The 14,753-nt window shown below is 31.1% G+C and overlaps 1 protein-coding gene across 1 annotated transcript in view; it reads right to left on the bottom strand.

The window, feature by feature from the left end:
- The window catches only part of LOC126736800 (DNA-directed RNA polymerases I, II, and III subunit RPABC3), a 222,198-nt gene that overhangs the window by 118,795 nt on the left and 88,650 nt on the right, over positions 1-14,753 (bottom strand). Inside the window, exon 2 of the mRNA XM_050441359.1 lies at positions 10,728-10,811. Coding sequence (XP_050297316.1) covers positions 10,728-10,811 — 84 coding nt within the window. The remainder of the gene's footprint in view (positions 1-10,727; positions 10,812-14,753) is intronic.

The following is a 14,753-nucleotide window of genomic DNA, read 5'->3' as shown; positions in this document are numbered from 1 at the left end:
TATATTTGGGCTGCTATTTTTGGAGATACTACTGAGTCACTGGTTTATTAACCGCAATCTAACCGTAGAAATTTATTTAAGTCCCTCTTTCGAAAACAGCATTTCAGAAAGAACTAGACACAATAAAACATATTGTTGATATTAATGGTTTCCGAATTAACTCAATAAATAAATTTTTTTTTTAAATTTGACAATAAATATATATTGTCTTACAACATAGTACATAATAAACCAGATATAAACAAATTAAAATTGCATTATCTAAGTTATTACAACTGGGCAATTTTTTTTAAAACTCTTAATTTTTTCATTTCGTTTAAAACTTCCAATACTCTTTATAATCATTTAGTTAACACTAAGGACGGTAGGGATCACTTAACTAAATCGGGAGTTTATTCGTTCAGCTGCAGGGATTGTGATGCAGTTTATGTGGGCCAATCTGGTCGTCGAATCCACACCAAAGTATTGGAACACCTGTACAACAAACATAGGAACTCTAACTTCACGGAAACGAAATCGATTTTTGCTAATCATCTACTATCTGTGGGACATTCTGTTACTATACATGAGAATGTCAGAGTATTGCATGAGCGTCCTAAGCGTAGAAAGTTGGACCTTCTTTAGAAATTAGAAACATCAAAAGCCAAGAAAAGTCCAGTACTCAACTGCGTCAACATTTTTAATTTTGAATCCTACTTGATTTTTAACAATTTGACCTTGCCTTCAGATACCCCTTAAATACAATAATATAACTGCATTGCACCGGCCCGGCCCGGCCCGGTTTAGTGTAAAGCTTAACGTTATCTTCCTATGAAATTGTTCTTAACTTTTTGATATTTGCTTTTAAACCTAACCTTATTTGTTTGTTTATACAATTTTAATATGTAGTAACTAATCTCCGTCCAATTTTACCAATTTGAACTTAATTTTTACCCTTAATTTGTATCATGTAGTGTTGTTCTCTGCTTCTTTTTTGTTTTTTTATTAGTGAATACACAAGGTAGGAACTAGCTTGTAATTTTAGTGTTAATTAGATTTAGGTGGTAAGTTTTTATAAAGCTTATTGTTCTGTTTCTTTTTACAGTGGATCTGATTGATGCCTAGTATGGGCGAAACACGTGGAATACTCTGACTTTAATTTAATAAATTTGAGATCTATGACATGGAGTTTGTTTTCATTACTATTTAATTGGCGAAAGTGTTTTTTCGATGTTATTTAAGAATATTTTACTCTATAACCACTGAATGCAAAGCAATTAACCCAGAAATGGTTATCAAAAGTTTGAATACTTCGAGTAAATGCTTTTTTGAAAATCTGAAAATTTAATAATGTTATTATAATTCGTGTACTGGTTTTTGAGAATTAAAAAAATCCTGGCATAAAAGTATATTCCTGATAGGACTGTGTTGCTGAGCTCGAATACTATAGCTTTGTTCACGGTGACAGTTCTGAACGCATCCCGGATCAGTCAGGAACTCTTCATCCTTTAAGAAGGATATGCGCATGCGTGATTCATAACCGGTTTGGAATTTATTTCAACCGCGAACGATTCACGGACTGTCAACATCTAAATTTCTTTGGGTTAGTATAGGTTATGTTTTTCGACTGTTTCGTTTAGGAAGGACTTTTTTTTTAACAGTAAGGATTTAAAGCAAAGAAATGGCTAAGAAATACGGTAATAAATTTTAATGGAGTTATTTTTTCTGAGTCTCCTTTCTGTTCTTTATAATATGGGGATGCAGCAAATCGTCCGCCAGTTCACAGCTCATTCGAAAATGTTAAAACTACAGGTTTATCATCAGATTGTGGGACAATCAAAATATCCAACATTTTTGGGAACACGGTAACTTCTAAGAGGAATCATCACTGGAGCTCAAATGATCAGACATGGTAATTTTATCATGGACAACTAATCTAAAACAAAATCGATTTAATTAAACAGGAATTGCAATTTAAGTAACAAACCACCCATAAAACTAATAAAAAACAGTAGGGCAAGCAATTATTATTTGTAATAGTAACTATTATTAGTTTTAAATTTAAAAATAAAATAACCTCCACTTCAGAAAATAAACATAGGAAGAGTCGACATATATCAAAAATATCATTAAAAATCTACTGCGCAAGTTCCAGAACTAAAATTTTTAATGAGAGTCCAAGGATTGATTGAACTAAGGATTGACAGGTAATTTATAATTTGTGAAATTATCCGCGACATAAAATTTAGTTTAATTGTGTTTAAACATCATTATTAAACTTACATACAGAGTTATGATTTGATACCGAATAAATTCAATAAAAGGGTTGTTTCCTTTCTAAAAAAAACCTGGGACACGTCGATTATTTTTGGATGGCACAATTTTGACTTTATAAGTAAATATATAGGATGTCGTAAAAACTGAACAGCAAAAATATTTTTTCTTAAGAGGAACATTTTTGAATTCTCCAGAAAATTCTGGACATGTATAGCGTCCCATACCTTCATCTGTTCACGAAATAATTACATTTAAATATTAATTATAACACTTCATTGCAACTTAAATTGATAAATTACATTCCGCGATCTTGAAATGTATTTTATGAAATGCTGAAAATGGTCGCCATTAACAGCTCTGCAGTACCCCAGAAGATCGATAAATTCTTGGTACACATTTTCAATTGTGGCCGGAAAAGTATTCCTAATTACGCTACGAATGCAACCTTTGAGGATATCAAGCGTGGGTGGCTTATCTTTGTACACTGTATTTTTGATATAACCCAAAGAAAGTAGTCCAATGGTGTAAGCTCGGGTGATCTAGGTGGCCACTCTATTGATCCACGTCTCCCTATTCACCGGATTGGGAATACTTGCAAATAGTGGGGAAACCATAACGCTTGGTTTGGCATATCTGGCTTATTTTCACTAGAATAGAGTCTCGCCAGTGCTGGAATCAAGTCGTCTACTAAATAGTCATGATACGCTATCCCGTCAAAGTTCCTTTAAAGAAATATGATCCTATTACTGCGTTATTATTAATCCCAGTGCCTAATATCTAAAATAATGCCTATTTATCGGTTTATTCAAGTAATTAAATCTTATAAGGATGCTACTCTTGAAGTAATTGAATCTTATAAGAGTGCTACGTTTTCCTCTTTAATAATTTTATTAGAGTCGTTCTATGAGACGTATTATCCAAAGCGAGCTGAGTATTTGAGAGGTTCAGATTTTCGTGTAATCAAACCAGGAATCCCACTCTTTTATCATTAGGAATGCCAGTCCTTTCTGGTTCAGAAAAATCCTTAAAAATTCCAGTCTCTGTCCACTTGGCATCAATTCTACTGATTGATGACTTACAAGTTCTCTCTGTTCGCAAATTTATTGTAGATTATTCGAACTTCGTTGTGTATTCAAGTTTTCTCATCACAGCCAAACGTAATTAATATTTCAACTCTCAAAGTATCAGTTAAACGCATTGTAAATATTTTCAATTAACAGTGAAGTTCAAACTCTTAAATAATTAACACTTATTTAAAGACTAAGGAAAATATTCAAACAGAGGTGTCGGTAATTCAAATGACTGGTTATAAATGGTTTGGCCTATTGTTAATGGCGGCCACTTTTAGCATTTGATAAAATACAATATAAGACTGTGGAATGTAATTAATTTATGTTGCAATAAAGTGTTTAATTGCAATAATTATTATTTAAACGTAAATATTTCGTGAATAGTAGAAGATAAGTATCGGATATTAAATATGTCCCCCAGATATATGTAATCCAAAAATATAAAACTATACAGGAGGTTCCATTTAAAGAAATATTTTTTTGTCACACTATTTGCGACACCATGTATATTTACATTTGATGTAAAAATATCCCCAATCCAAAAATTAAAAATAACTCTAGTGTAGTTGTTATGGATCCGATTTGCATGTAAAAAGTTCCGAGTTCAAATCCATACTTAATGTGTGATATACCCTTTTATTTTTTTCTAGTTGTACTGTCAGGCGACTTAGAGTAGATTTCCTTGAACTTCTGGAAATGATATAAAGGCGTTACAGAATTTAGTTATCTTATTTAATATCAAATTGCATATTAATAGTCCCACTAGAATTACTGCTAGTTTGTCTTATGCATTCGATTATCTTTGTTGAAACCTACGTACAGTTGTATGTAGTGCGGGTCTCTCAGATCACGAGGCAATCATTGCGTCTGTAACCCTAGATTCTTGTATTCCCTCTAAAAGGGATTAATGTAGGAACAGCAGATTGTTTTCTCGCAGAAACTATATCAAATTTGAACTATTATGCAATCAGTGTAACTGAAACAATATCTTAGACTATCCTGACCCAATGGAAGGCTTCCACTCGGTACTTTTAAGCATTTTTAATAGGGCTTTTCCTTCAGTTCTTATAAAAAGGAAGAAAAAGAAACATTGGTACACAAAGGAAATAAAAGTTTCAGCGAAAAATATGAGATTTGACATTACTTAAGAAAATTTTCATTACATAATTCTTACTTTATGAATTACTACAATAACTACAGGAAATTTTACAGATCTACTCTGAAAGGGGCTAAATCTCTTTATTATTCGGGGAGAGCTGAAAATGTCTCTAATAAACTAAAAGAAATATGGAGGATTGTCAATTTTCTGCGGGGTGAGGGCAGACTCATTGCAGTAACTAGTTTCTTAGAACTGATCATCTAAATGCATATTACTGCTCCATGGCATCTAACCTCTCAAAGAACCTCCCACATACCTGAGCATTTTTTAATTCATATGAATGTACCAGAAACTTTTTTTCTTTTTACCCACTGATGCTGGGGAAATTAAATCCATATTCAAAGAGATAAAGGGCAGAACCTAATCGGGATGGGACAGGTTTCCATTAAGTCTGGCTTAGTTTGTTTAGCTCATGTACTGAATAAGTATTTTACAAATGGCCAATTTTCTCCTTGTCTTAAGAAGGCTAACATTGTTCCAATTCACAAGAAAGGTGATCTGAATGAACCTTGTAATTTTCGTCCTAGCATTGCTTCCTGTGCTAGGAAAGATAGTGGAGAAGCTGAGAGTCGTTTCATTTCTTGACAGGAATAAACTGCTTCATCCGCATCAGTTTGGATTTCTAAAATCTAGAAACACAGGAGACGGTATGTTTGGAATTCTTCGGAAGCTGTATCTCAGGCTCATTACAGGTGACATTGCAGCTTCGGCATTCTGTGATATGTCGAAAGCTTTGGATTGCGTGCACCATCCAACCATGTTGCGTAGGCTGGAAATTCATGGCTTCCGAGGAGTTGCCCTGGAGTGGTTTTGCTCTTACCTATCAGATCGTAAGCAGAGAATTTTGTTTAATAATTCATGTTCTTCTGAATTGCCTATTTCTTTTGGTATCCCACAGGGATCAGTCTTGGGTCCCCTGCTATTCTTAATGTACATTAACGATTTGCCTCGATTGAACTTTAGTGGACACTTCACGGTTTTTGCAGATGATACAACAATACTTTGGCGTGACAGGGATCCTCCAAGGTTGAAGTGTGCAATTGTGCGCTATATGCAGTGTCTGGAGGAATGGTGTAATTCCAATAGTCGCGTGCTCAATATTTTCAAAACTAATATTCTGATCTTTAAGTGCAACTTAGGTGACATATATTTGAACAATAAAACATTTTTCCATTCCGGTACTGCAAAGTTCCTGGGCCTGTACATTGGTGATTCCTTAAAATTTTAAAACCACTAGGGCACTGCGTGCGATGTGTTGTGCTAAAATTCGACAGTCGTGGAGACCACTGTTCCTTAATCACTCTGTCCTAACATTGTATTGCATTTTAATTCTGGAGACTGTGTGCCTTGTTCACAAAAAGTTCAGAGAGGCACTATATTTTACTCAGCCATATAATACAAGACAGATTTTTTATCTTTACCTATACGGAGGTCTGAGCAAGTGAAACTGTGAGTAATTTATAACGGAAAAAAATATTTAATCATCTTCCCCTCTCATTAAGAAAACAACAGTGTGCGAGGAAATTTCGAAATACATTAAAGAAACTATTATTAACAAAATCATATTATTCCTTGCAGGAATATTTTAACGAGCCTCTGAATTAGTTAATATAGGTTTGAATGCATGTATGATGCCTTTTTTTGTAGTTTTGTTGAAATATTTTTTATGTTACTTGATTAAAACTTCTATGTCCTACATTGGTTTAAATAAAGTTTACTCTTTATTATTTTATATGCAACTTAAAAGTAAAAGAATAATAAATGTGCTTAGTATATTGACTAACTTAGAAATTAAGATAGATTAGAAATTAAGGATTAAAAGATAAGGCTTTGTACACAACATTATTTTGTTAGTTACAAATAAAGCTACTTTTTGACTTTGACTTTATTTTAGTTGATTAAAAAAAACGGTTATTATAAATTCCCGTGTTGCTTGCAACATTTGTAGAATGTGTAATGGCTTAAATTATATAACTTGTGGATTATGCAGCATGTGCGAGTTGCCAGCAGCCCATTGAGAAAGTCCTATATATCGGTTGCTAGTAACTAAGTCGAGAACGTAGGATATTTTACACACAACATTTGTACACAATATTTTTTTATTAAAATCCTAGGAGTTTTGGAAGTTTTGGTTTGTTGATACTGAAGGCGCATTGATTATGGTGACGGACCATATTTTAAAATATCTTTGATTAAGATAAAGTTTAAAAATATTTATTAATTTTTCTTGACTTGACCAAAGCATTCGACGATTGCTTCGCACCTTTATTCTATGGCTATAAGAGGAAAAACTTGTTTAAACCCTATCTAGAAAACTGAAAAACCAACAAGTTAGAATTGGAGATAAGATCAGCGAATCTTGCGTGGTAAAGTATGGTGTGCTTTAGGGTATCGTTCTTAAGCCACAGTTGTTTGCTATTTATATTAATAATCTGATAGATACAGTGGTCTCTAGTGGTCTGTTATGCTGATGACAATGTCATAATGATAAAGGAAAAAATGTATGATGCGGCTTATGAAAAGGTAGAACCTATCATGAACACTGTTAAAGAATTGTTGGACTTGAATTTCCTAATATTAGATGCTGAAAATCAAATTTCGTGTATTTGTCAATGAACAAGCATAATTTTCATATAAAAAAAATCCTAATCATCCATGAAACGACCTATAAAAATTCTAAAAGTGTCACTGTCAGTAGAGGATTTCAATTACAAGTAAAGTTAAATACATGCGAATTTATTTAATGGCTTCCTAAAAAGAATAAAAAATTACAAATCACTTGAAGAATCGGTTATATCATATGGAATTATTATTTGGGACGCGGCCTGCCCTACAATACCTTTACTATTAGAGATAATCCAAAAGAGAACCCTAAAAAATATTCTGCATAAGCCAATACGGTTTCCTAGTAAATTAATTTATAACCTAGCAAATGTTTTATCTTTAAAGCGATTGTACATAAGGTCAGAGAATTAATTATTACTTATTGGCAAATAAATACAGGGTACCCCAACATCGCACTGCAGCTTTTCAGAAACCTTTTACATTTATAGGGATTAAATTGTGGAATGATTTACCAGATGAAGTAAAGGAATTTACTTATAAAAGATTCCTAAAATACGCTAAGCAATTTCTTATTAATGAGCAAAAAAAATAACCTACATTTCTTCCAAGCCATGCGTGCTGTGCTGTTGTCAGATTTTCCCGCAAAAATAAAATAAAATAAGATAGGATATCCAGTGAAATTAATATATTTACTGTTAACTGCCCTTGTTTTGTCTCGCGCACGCCTTTCGCCCTTTTTTTCTGCCATTTGCTGTTCCATTGAAAATTTTATTGACTTATTTACTTATTTATGTATAGTTTAGGTGATACAGGGTTACCGCGCACAAATTCACATGATTTGTGTATTTTGTGTTATCGGCCACTATGGTCGCGCTGTAGTCCTTTTTGTCCTCGGGTTATATATATAGTATATAGTTTATGTAAAATTGATTGTGTATAATTTGTATATATATATATTGGGCAAATAAAGAAGTTTGATTTGATTTGATAAAAATACGAAGTGGCTAAGGTTAGCTCAGGCATTGTTACTAGGCAAATTACTGAAAGTAGTGCTCTTCCGCAGTGCAAAAAAACCGTTTCCTACACCTCTTGAAAATACGTAACAAAATCCCACCGTATTTCCGATTAAGATTTAATCGTAAAAAAAAATAAAATAAATGTCATGAAAAAAGTAATATAAATGGACAGACATAAAAAATTGGTGGTAACAATATGTTTAACAAGTTTATTATTTTTAGTTAATACTCTCAACGCTACATGTTCCTCAAAATTTAAGGTATTTAGATATATTTGTTTAATAACAACATGTGATATACCCACACTTCTTTAAGCAAAATTTTCTTCAAATGTACTTAACTTTTTACGTTGGAATAAACATTTTTTGTTTGTTTGAAATCCGACGCCTATAGCTTCACACATTTGTAGTTGACTTCCGTCAAAACCAATCAAGTTCCACGGTTTGAAAGTAGTCTTTGACTATCGCACTAATATCAGTTCAATAAAAACCATATTTGAGACATACACAAATGCATAAAAAAGTTATTGGGTGCAGAGTTATATCGTTAACTGGCATGTTTAACGGCTTTATTGAGGCATTCAAAATGTTTTGACATTCTGTTGTATTTTTTGACTTATCAACATTTTTGTTTCTGTAGTACAGAAAATACAGTGACCGCCCAAAGTCCCGCATAAATTCGACAATTAAAAATTAGGACATGATTTTTTAAGAAAACGCTCGGACCCGTGAATTTTTATTTTAAGTTGCGCATTATATCACATAAATTTTTGTATACAGGGTGGAACAAAAAAAAGATATGACGTCATCCGTCATTTTTTTAAATGGAATGCTATATTTTTTATTGCATTTATGAAATATAGGCAAAATTCAAAGCAAGTTTCGTATAACACACCTTATCTCAAAACTCAACTGTTTCAGAAATATTTACATTTAACCAACAAAAAAACAAGTAAGTACGTCTATTTACAAATTAAGATAAAATGGAGGATAAAATGTTATAAACTGTGAAAACTCTTATTAATGTATCGTGTTCAAACTGATCCCCATTCACTTCTTGGCAGAAAGCAAGACGGTTTACAAATTCATGTAAAACACTATCAATTATTTCGGGTGATATACTTCTAATTTCATACCTAATTCTATTTTTCAAATCTTCTACGTTATTTGGCTTCTCAATACAAACTTTACTTTTCAGGTACCCCCCCATAGAAAATAGTCGCAGGAATTTAGGTCTGGTGACCTGGCCGGCCACTCTATTCGCCCTCTTCGTCCTATCCATCTTTCTGGGATCACTGTATCCAAGTAATTACGGACATCTCGAAAGAAATGTGGTGGTGCGCCGTCTTGCTGAAACCACAAATTATCTGTCGGGACAGCAGGGTCTTGTTCGTCTGGGTATAGGGCAGCCAAAGCAGGGAAAAGATTTTCTTGAAGAAAATTCAAATAGCGTTTTCCTGTTAAGTTTTCTTCGAAAAAGTATGGCCCTATTACTTTTTTCCACGATACCAGGCCAAACATTAATAGATTTACGGTACTGTGTATGAGCCTCAGTTGCCCAGTGTGGATTTGACACTGACCAGTACCGACAATTTTGCCGATTTACGACACCATTTAAACAAAAAGTTGCTTCATCCGAAAACAAAACTCGTTACACAAACTGACGGTTATTACTGCAAATGTTCATCATTTGCTCGCAAAATTGGTTTCTTCGATCAGGATCGTCCTCATTTAATTCGTGTATTAGTCTAATTTTATAAGGGTAGAATTCATTTGCTTTTAAGATGCGTCTTACTGACGTTCCGGCTATATTATTATCAACTGAAATTTGTGAAGTTGCATTGTTTGGATTTTCTTCGACGGAGAGCAAAACGTTTAATTTTGTTTCTTCAGAAATTTTTGGACGACCTGATCTTGGCAAATCCCTAACATGACCTGAAGTTATGAATTTGTGCTCTATTCTACTAACTGTCGACTGAGAAATAGGATGGTTTGGGTATTTGGCATTAAACAGTTCACTTACTTCTTTTTGCGTGCGCACTCGATCCCCGTACCCTAGCATCATCAAAATTTCAATTCGTTGGGTTTCCGTTAAATTAGCCATAATTTTTTCTGATAAAAACTATTATTTTCGAACTAACAGTGACATTCGAAAATGGAGATTCTTTACAAGTGCAACCATGGAAATAGAAACAATTGGCAGAGCAAGCAATTATTTTTATCCTCGATTTTACCTTATTTGTAAATAGACGTAGTTATTTGTTTTCTTGTTATTTAAATGTAAATATTTCGGAAACAGTTGAGTTTTGAGATAAGGTGTATTATACGAAACTGGAATTTCGCCTATATTTCATAAATGCAATAAAAAATATAGCATTCCATTTAAAAAAATGACCGATGGATGACGTCATATCTTTTTTCTTTTTCCACCCTGTATACAAAAATTTATGTGAAATAATGCGGGACTTAAAATAAAAATCGACGGGTCCGAGCGTTTTGTGAAAAAACCATGTCTCTAATTTTTATCGAATTTATGCGGAACTTTAGGCGGTCACTGTATATCAATTACAATAATAAAAGCCTTTCTGATTCATGTTTCTTTCAAAAAAGCTATGAGATTATTTATTTTCCTTCAATTAACAACAATTTTATATACACTTACCTAATTCCATAGGATATAACCAAGAGTTTATGTCTAAGATCAAGTCCATTTTGAAGGATTCTGACTCGCAATGCAGTCGGCTCACTGAAAAAAAATGATCAAATAAAAAGATGGAACAGGAAATTAAGTTAACTAGAAAATTACGTTTTTGTAAGAAATATTCTTCAGTAATTTAAGTGATATATGATTGTGATATTTGATTATACTTTAATAAACATCTGATCATACGCCATATTATTATATATTCTTGATAATCATAAATTGTTTTCTTAAGTACTGGTATCAGGGGAAGGAAGTAAATTGTTTCGTAGAAGATGATAATATACTCTTAACAGAAGCAATTAGTTGATATCGCGTTTTCATTCAGCAGCAGCTCTTAAACAGCATTTTACTCGTCTTCTTGAATTATACATATTCTCGTTTTTATACGATGAAGTAATCTCTGTATAAAGCCTACTAAGAACGTATTGTTACTTCAAGAATATTTTATACTTGGAGTTTCTCTATTATTAGACAACTTGCTGTAGTCTATTGTAAGCAGAGACTACACGAGCAAAAAGAATGAATGTCAATTCTTTTCCACGAGGACACATATTCATAAAAGTCACCTTCATACTCCATGCAACTCTCTACAAATCGCTGAAATCACTCTAAAAAGTTCTGTTTAAGATGATATATTCTTAGGTCACTCATTTATAATTCAAATTCAAAGTCAAAAAACATGTATTTGCCAAAGAAAAAAAAATACAAAATGTCAATTTGTATTTTTTTTCTTTGGCAAATAGCATCTCGCATATCTCTAATACTCTTTTTAGCATATGCATCTCGATTTTAAAAGAACAAAGTGAGCTAGGCTATTGTAAAGAAGAAACGAGCTCAGAGATTAATAGATTAAACCTCAGCTGCTAGGTATATAAAAAAATCTATTATACCTCAAGAAAATTATTGTATTTAAAACTTATTGAACTTAAATTAAGCATATCGAACGGTATAATTAAAGATTTGAGTTCATATTTCTTTTAAATACGTGAATAAGTCTATTTTCTTCTTTTCAATTTTTTGAGCGTGGTGAGATAAAAAATTTTAAATTGAATATTGCTTATAAGTGACGTAATACCCAATAAAATAAGTAACTCATTATGAATTCGTCACAACAATACAGATTTTACTTAAATCAAAGGTATGGGCCTAATTGTTTAGAAATTTAGGAAAAATGTAGAGAAAGAAGTCAATTTCATAGATATAATAAAATTAATATAAGTAATTAAATACAAAAATTAAAAAATAACTTATTTCATTTAGCTAATCAAAATGATTTCTGTATAAATAAGAGTTATTTAAATAATTTTCAAAAACAAAAACAAACTCATATAAATAAAATAAATCTACTTTATAATGAAAATATAAATCAAGAACTTTTAAACACAAATAATAATTTTATAAATTAAACTGTTATTAATTTGTCAGATAGAGTTGGTAAATTAAATTTATTAATTAATGATGGTAATTATTCTAAATTATCTAAAGGTCCTACAGAAAAAAATTGAAAGACAAATTTATAATTTACTTAAAAAGCATAAAAACCAACTTTCTGATATTGATAGATTTAAATTAACTTCACATAATAGTAAAATACTACATTTTTATGATTTACCAAAAATACATAAAATAAATGTTTCTTTAGGACCTATCGTTAGTAGCATAAATTCACCTACTCACCCTCTTGCAAAATATCTTTTAAATATCTTAACTCCATACACTAATAATTCTGATTCTTACATTAAAACCTCTCAACACTTTTTAGAAAAACTTTCTACAATTTCTTTTAACACTCATGATCTATTGGTAAGTTGTAATGTTGTAAGTCTTTTTACTAATGTTCCCGTTGACAAAACTTTAAATATTGTTAAAAATAAATTAGAAAATGATAATAATTTAGCAGAACGTACAACACTAAGCGTTAGTACAATTTTAGAACTTTTAACCTATTGTGTAAAAACTACTTATTTCCAATACAATAATCAATTTTATCAACAAACTTTGGTATGGCTATGGGTTCTCCTCTTTCACCAATTTTAAGTAATATATTTATGGAGAATTATGAATCTGACATTATTAATACATTTGATAAAAAACCTAAAATATATTGATGATATTTTTTTCAATATATCACCATAACGAAATAGATCTTATACATTTTTTAAATTACATTAACTTCAAAGAATCTACTATAAAATTTACTCTTAAAAAGGAGGCTGATGGTCAGCTTCCTTTACTTGATATTTTAATTTTAAAAAATTTACACAATTTTGAAACTAGAATTTACCGTAAACCAACTCATACTAATAGATATCTTAACAATTTAAAACCTTTTAACATCCAATAATGGTAAAAAGAGGAGTGATAAAAAGTTTATAGGAGGGTGCAAACATTATTTGTAATAATCAATATTTAACAACTGAAAAAGATTTTATTAACAATATCTTAATACAAAATAATTATCCCAAAGAATGTCTGGAAAATTACTTTAAAGAGTTTGATAATCCACGTATAAAATTGAATCAACCAATTTTTACGACAAATCTTATTTTACCATTTATTCCAGGTTCTTCTGATAAGATAAAAAGAATTTCTAAAAAATTTAATATAAGAACTATTTTTAAATCACAAAACACATTACGATATTTATAACTAAACCTAAACTAAAAAAAAAAAAACTAAACCTTTCAATGAAAATTAATTAAATTAAAAATGTAATATATAAAATTCCTTGTTTTTGTGGTAAATTTTACATTGGTGAAACCTGTAGACCATTACCAAAAAGAATTAATGAACATAAATCTTACATAAAAAACAATGATTATCAAAAATCCAAAATTATACAACATGCATTTGACAATAGCCATAAAATAAACTGGAATGCTTCCTCAATTTTAGCAAAGGAACCAATTTCAAAATTACGTAAACTAAAGGAAAGTGCATTTATACTGTTAAATGAAGATAAATGCTAAGCTACTTGTTCGGTTGATTTTAATAATATGGATTCTTTTGCTAAAAAGAGAGGTAGAACAGGGCATTCTCAAAATTAATTAATAATTTAAAATATTTGGTATTCATATATTTTCTATCATTAAATTACATTAAGATCAAACCCCTTTAATTTTTAAGAAGTAACCTTTGAATTTTTTGTTATCTTTCAAAACAGTTTGTTAGAAACAGAAATTATATAAAAAAGTATTTAAAGTATTGTTGAATTAGAAAGGAGTTTTGAAGGAAGTATTATATAGCAGGAAATTTGAAAGATATGTATATTTTGTTTATATTTTTAATTTAATACAAACACAAAAAGATTTTATTTGTCAGTTTTACAATCAAGTTACATTTTTGTGTTCACTCATTTTATTATGACAAATAGGAATGTCTCTCGATTAAAACAACCGTTTGCCTGCACCATCAGTAAACTGTAGTACAAGTGAGACAACCCTTTTAAAAACCTTAAACAACTATTTACATTCCAGTTGTAATACATTTTAAATATTTATGAGACAAAATTAAAAGAACCTATATTTGAATGGGAATGTAAAAACATAAAAAAAAATCAAGAAAAACCACTAAGAAAAATATTAATAAAAAAAGACATGCACACTCATGAAGTGATATACCCTCAATGGGGAATGGGGATATCAGCTTAGATAGGCAGGCAGCGCTGATGCGAGAAAGCGAGAAGGGGGACCGGCATGCAGAGAAATGCAGATGAACGGGCGAAACTAGTCAAAGACACGTAAAACTGTTTTTTTTGCAAGTACACAAATAAAAAAACAAAATCAATCATTATTTTGACCCAAAAGTATTTTTAATTTGACTTGTTTAAAAAAGCTTTGGAGAGGTTACCTTTAGTTCTTGAGAGAGACTGTTCCATATCTGAACAGCAACAAATTTAAAAGAACGCTTAAAAGCTGCTGATCTGTGGATAGGTACAATAAAATCGTTATTTCGAGTTGCATGAGAATGGACAAATTCTTGAAG

Source organism: Anthonomus grandis, chromosome 5, assembly GCF_022605725.1.
Source record: "Anthonomus grandis grandis chromosome 5, icAntGran1.3, whole genome shotgun sequence".
NCBI classification, from domain to species: domain Eukaryota; kingdom Metazoa; phylum Arthropoda; class Insecta; order Coleoptera; family Curculionidae; genus Anthonomus; species Anthonomus grandis.
This window is presented reverse-complemented; position numbering and strand designations above follow the sequence as displayed.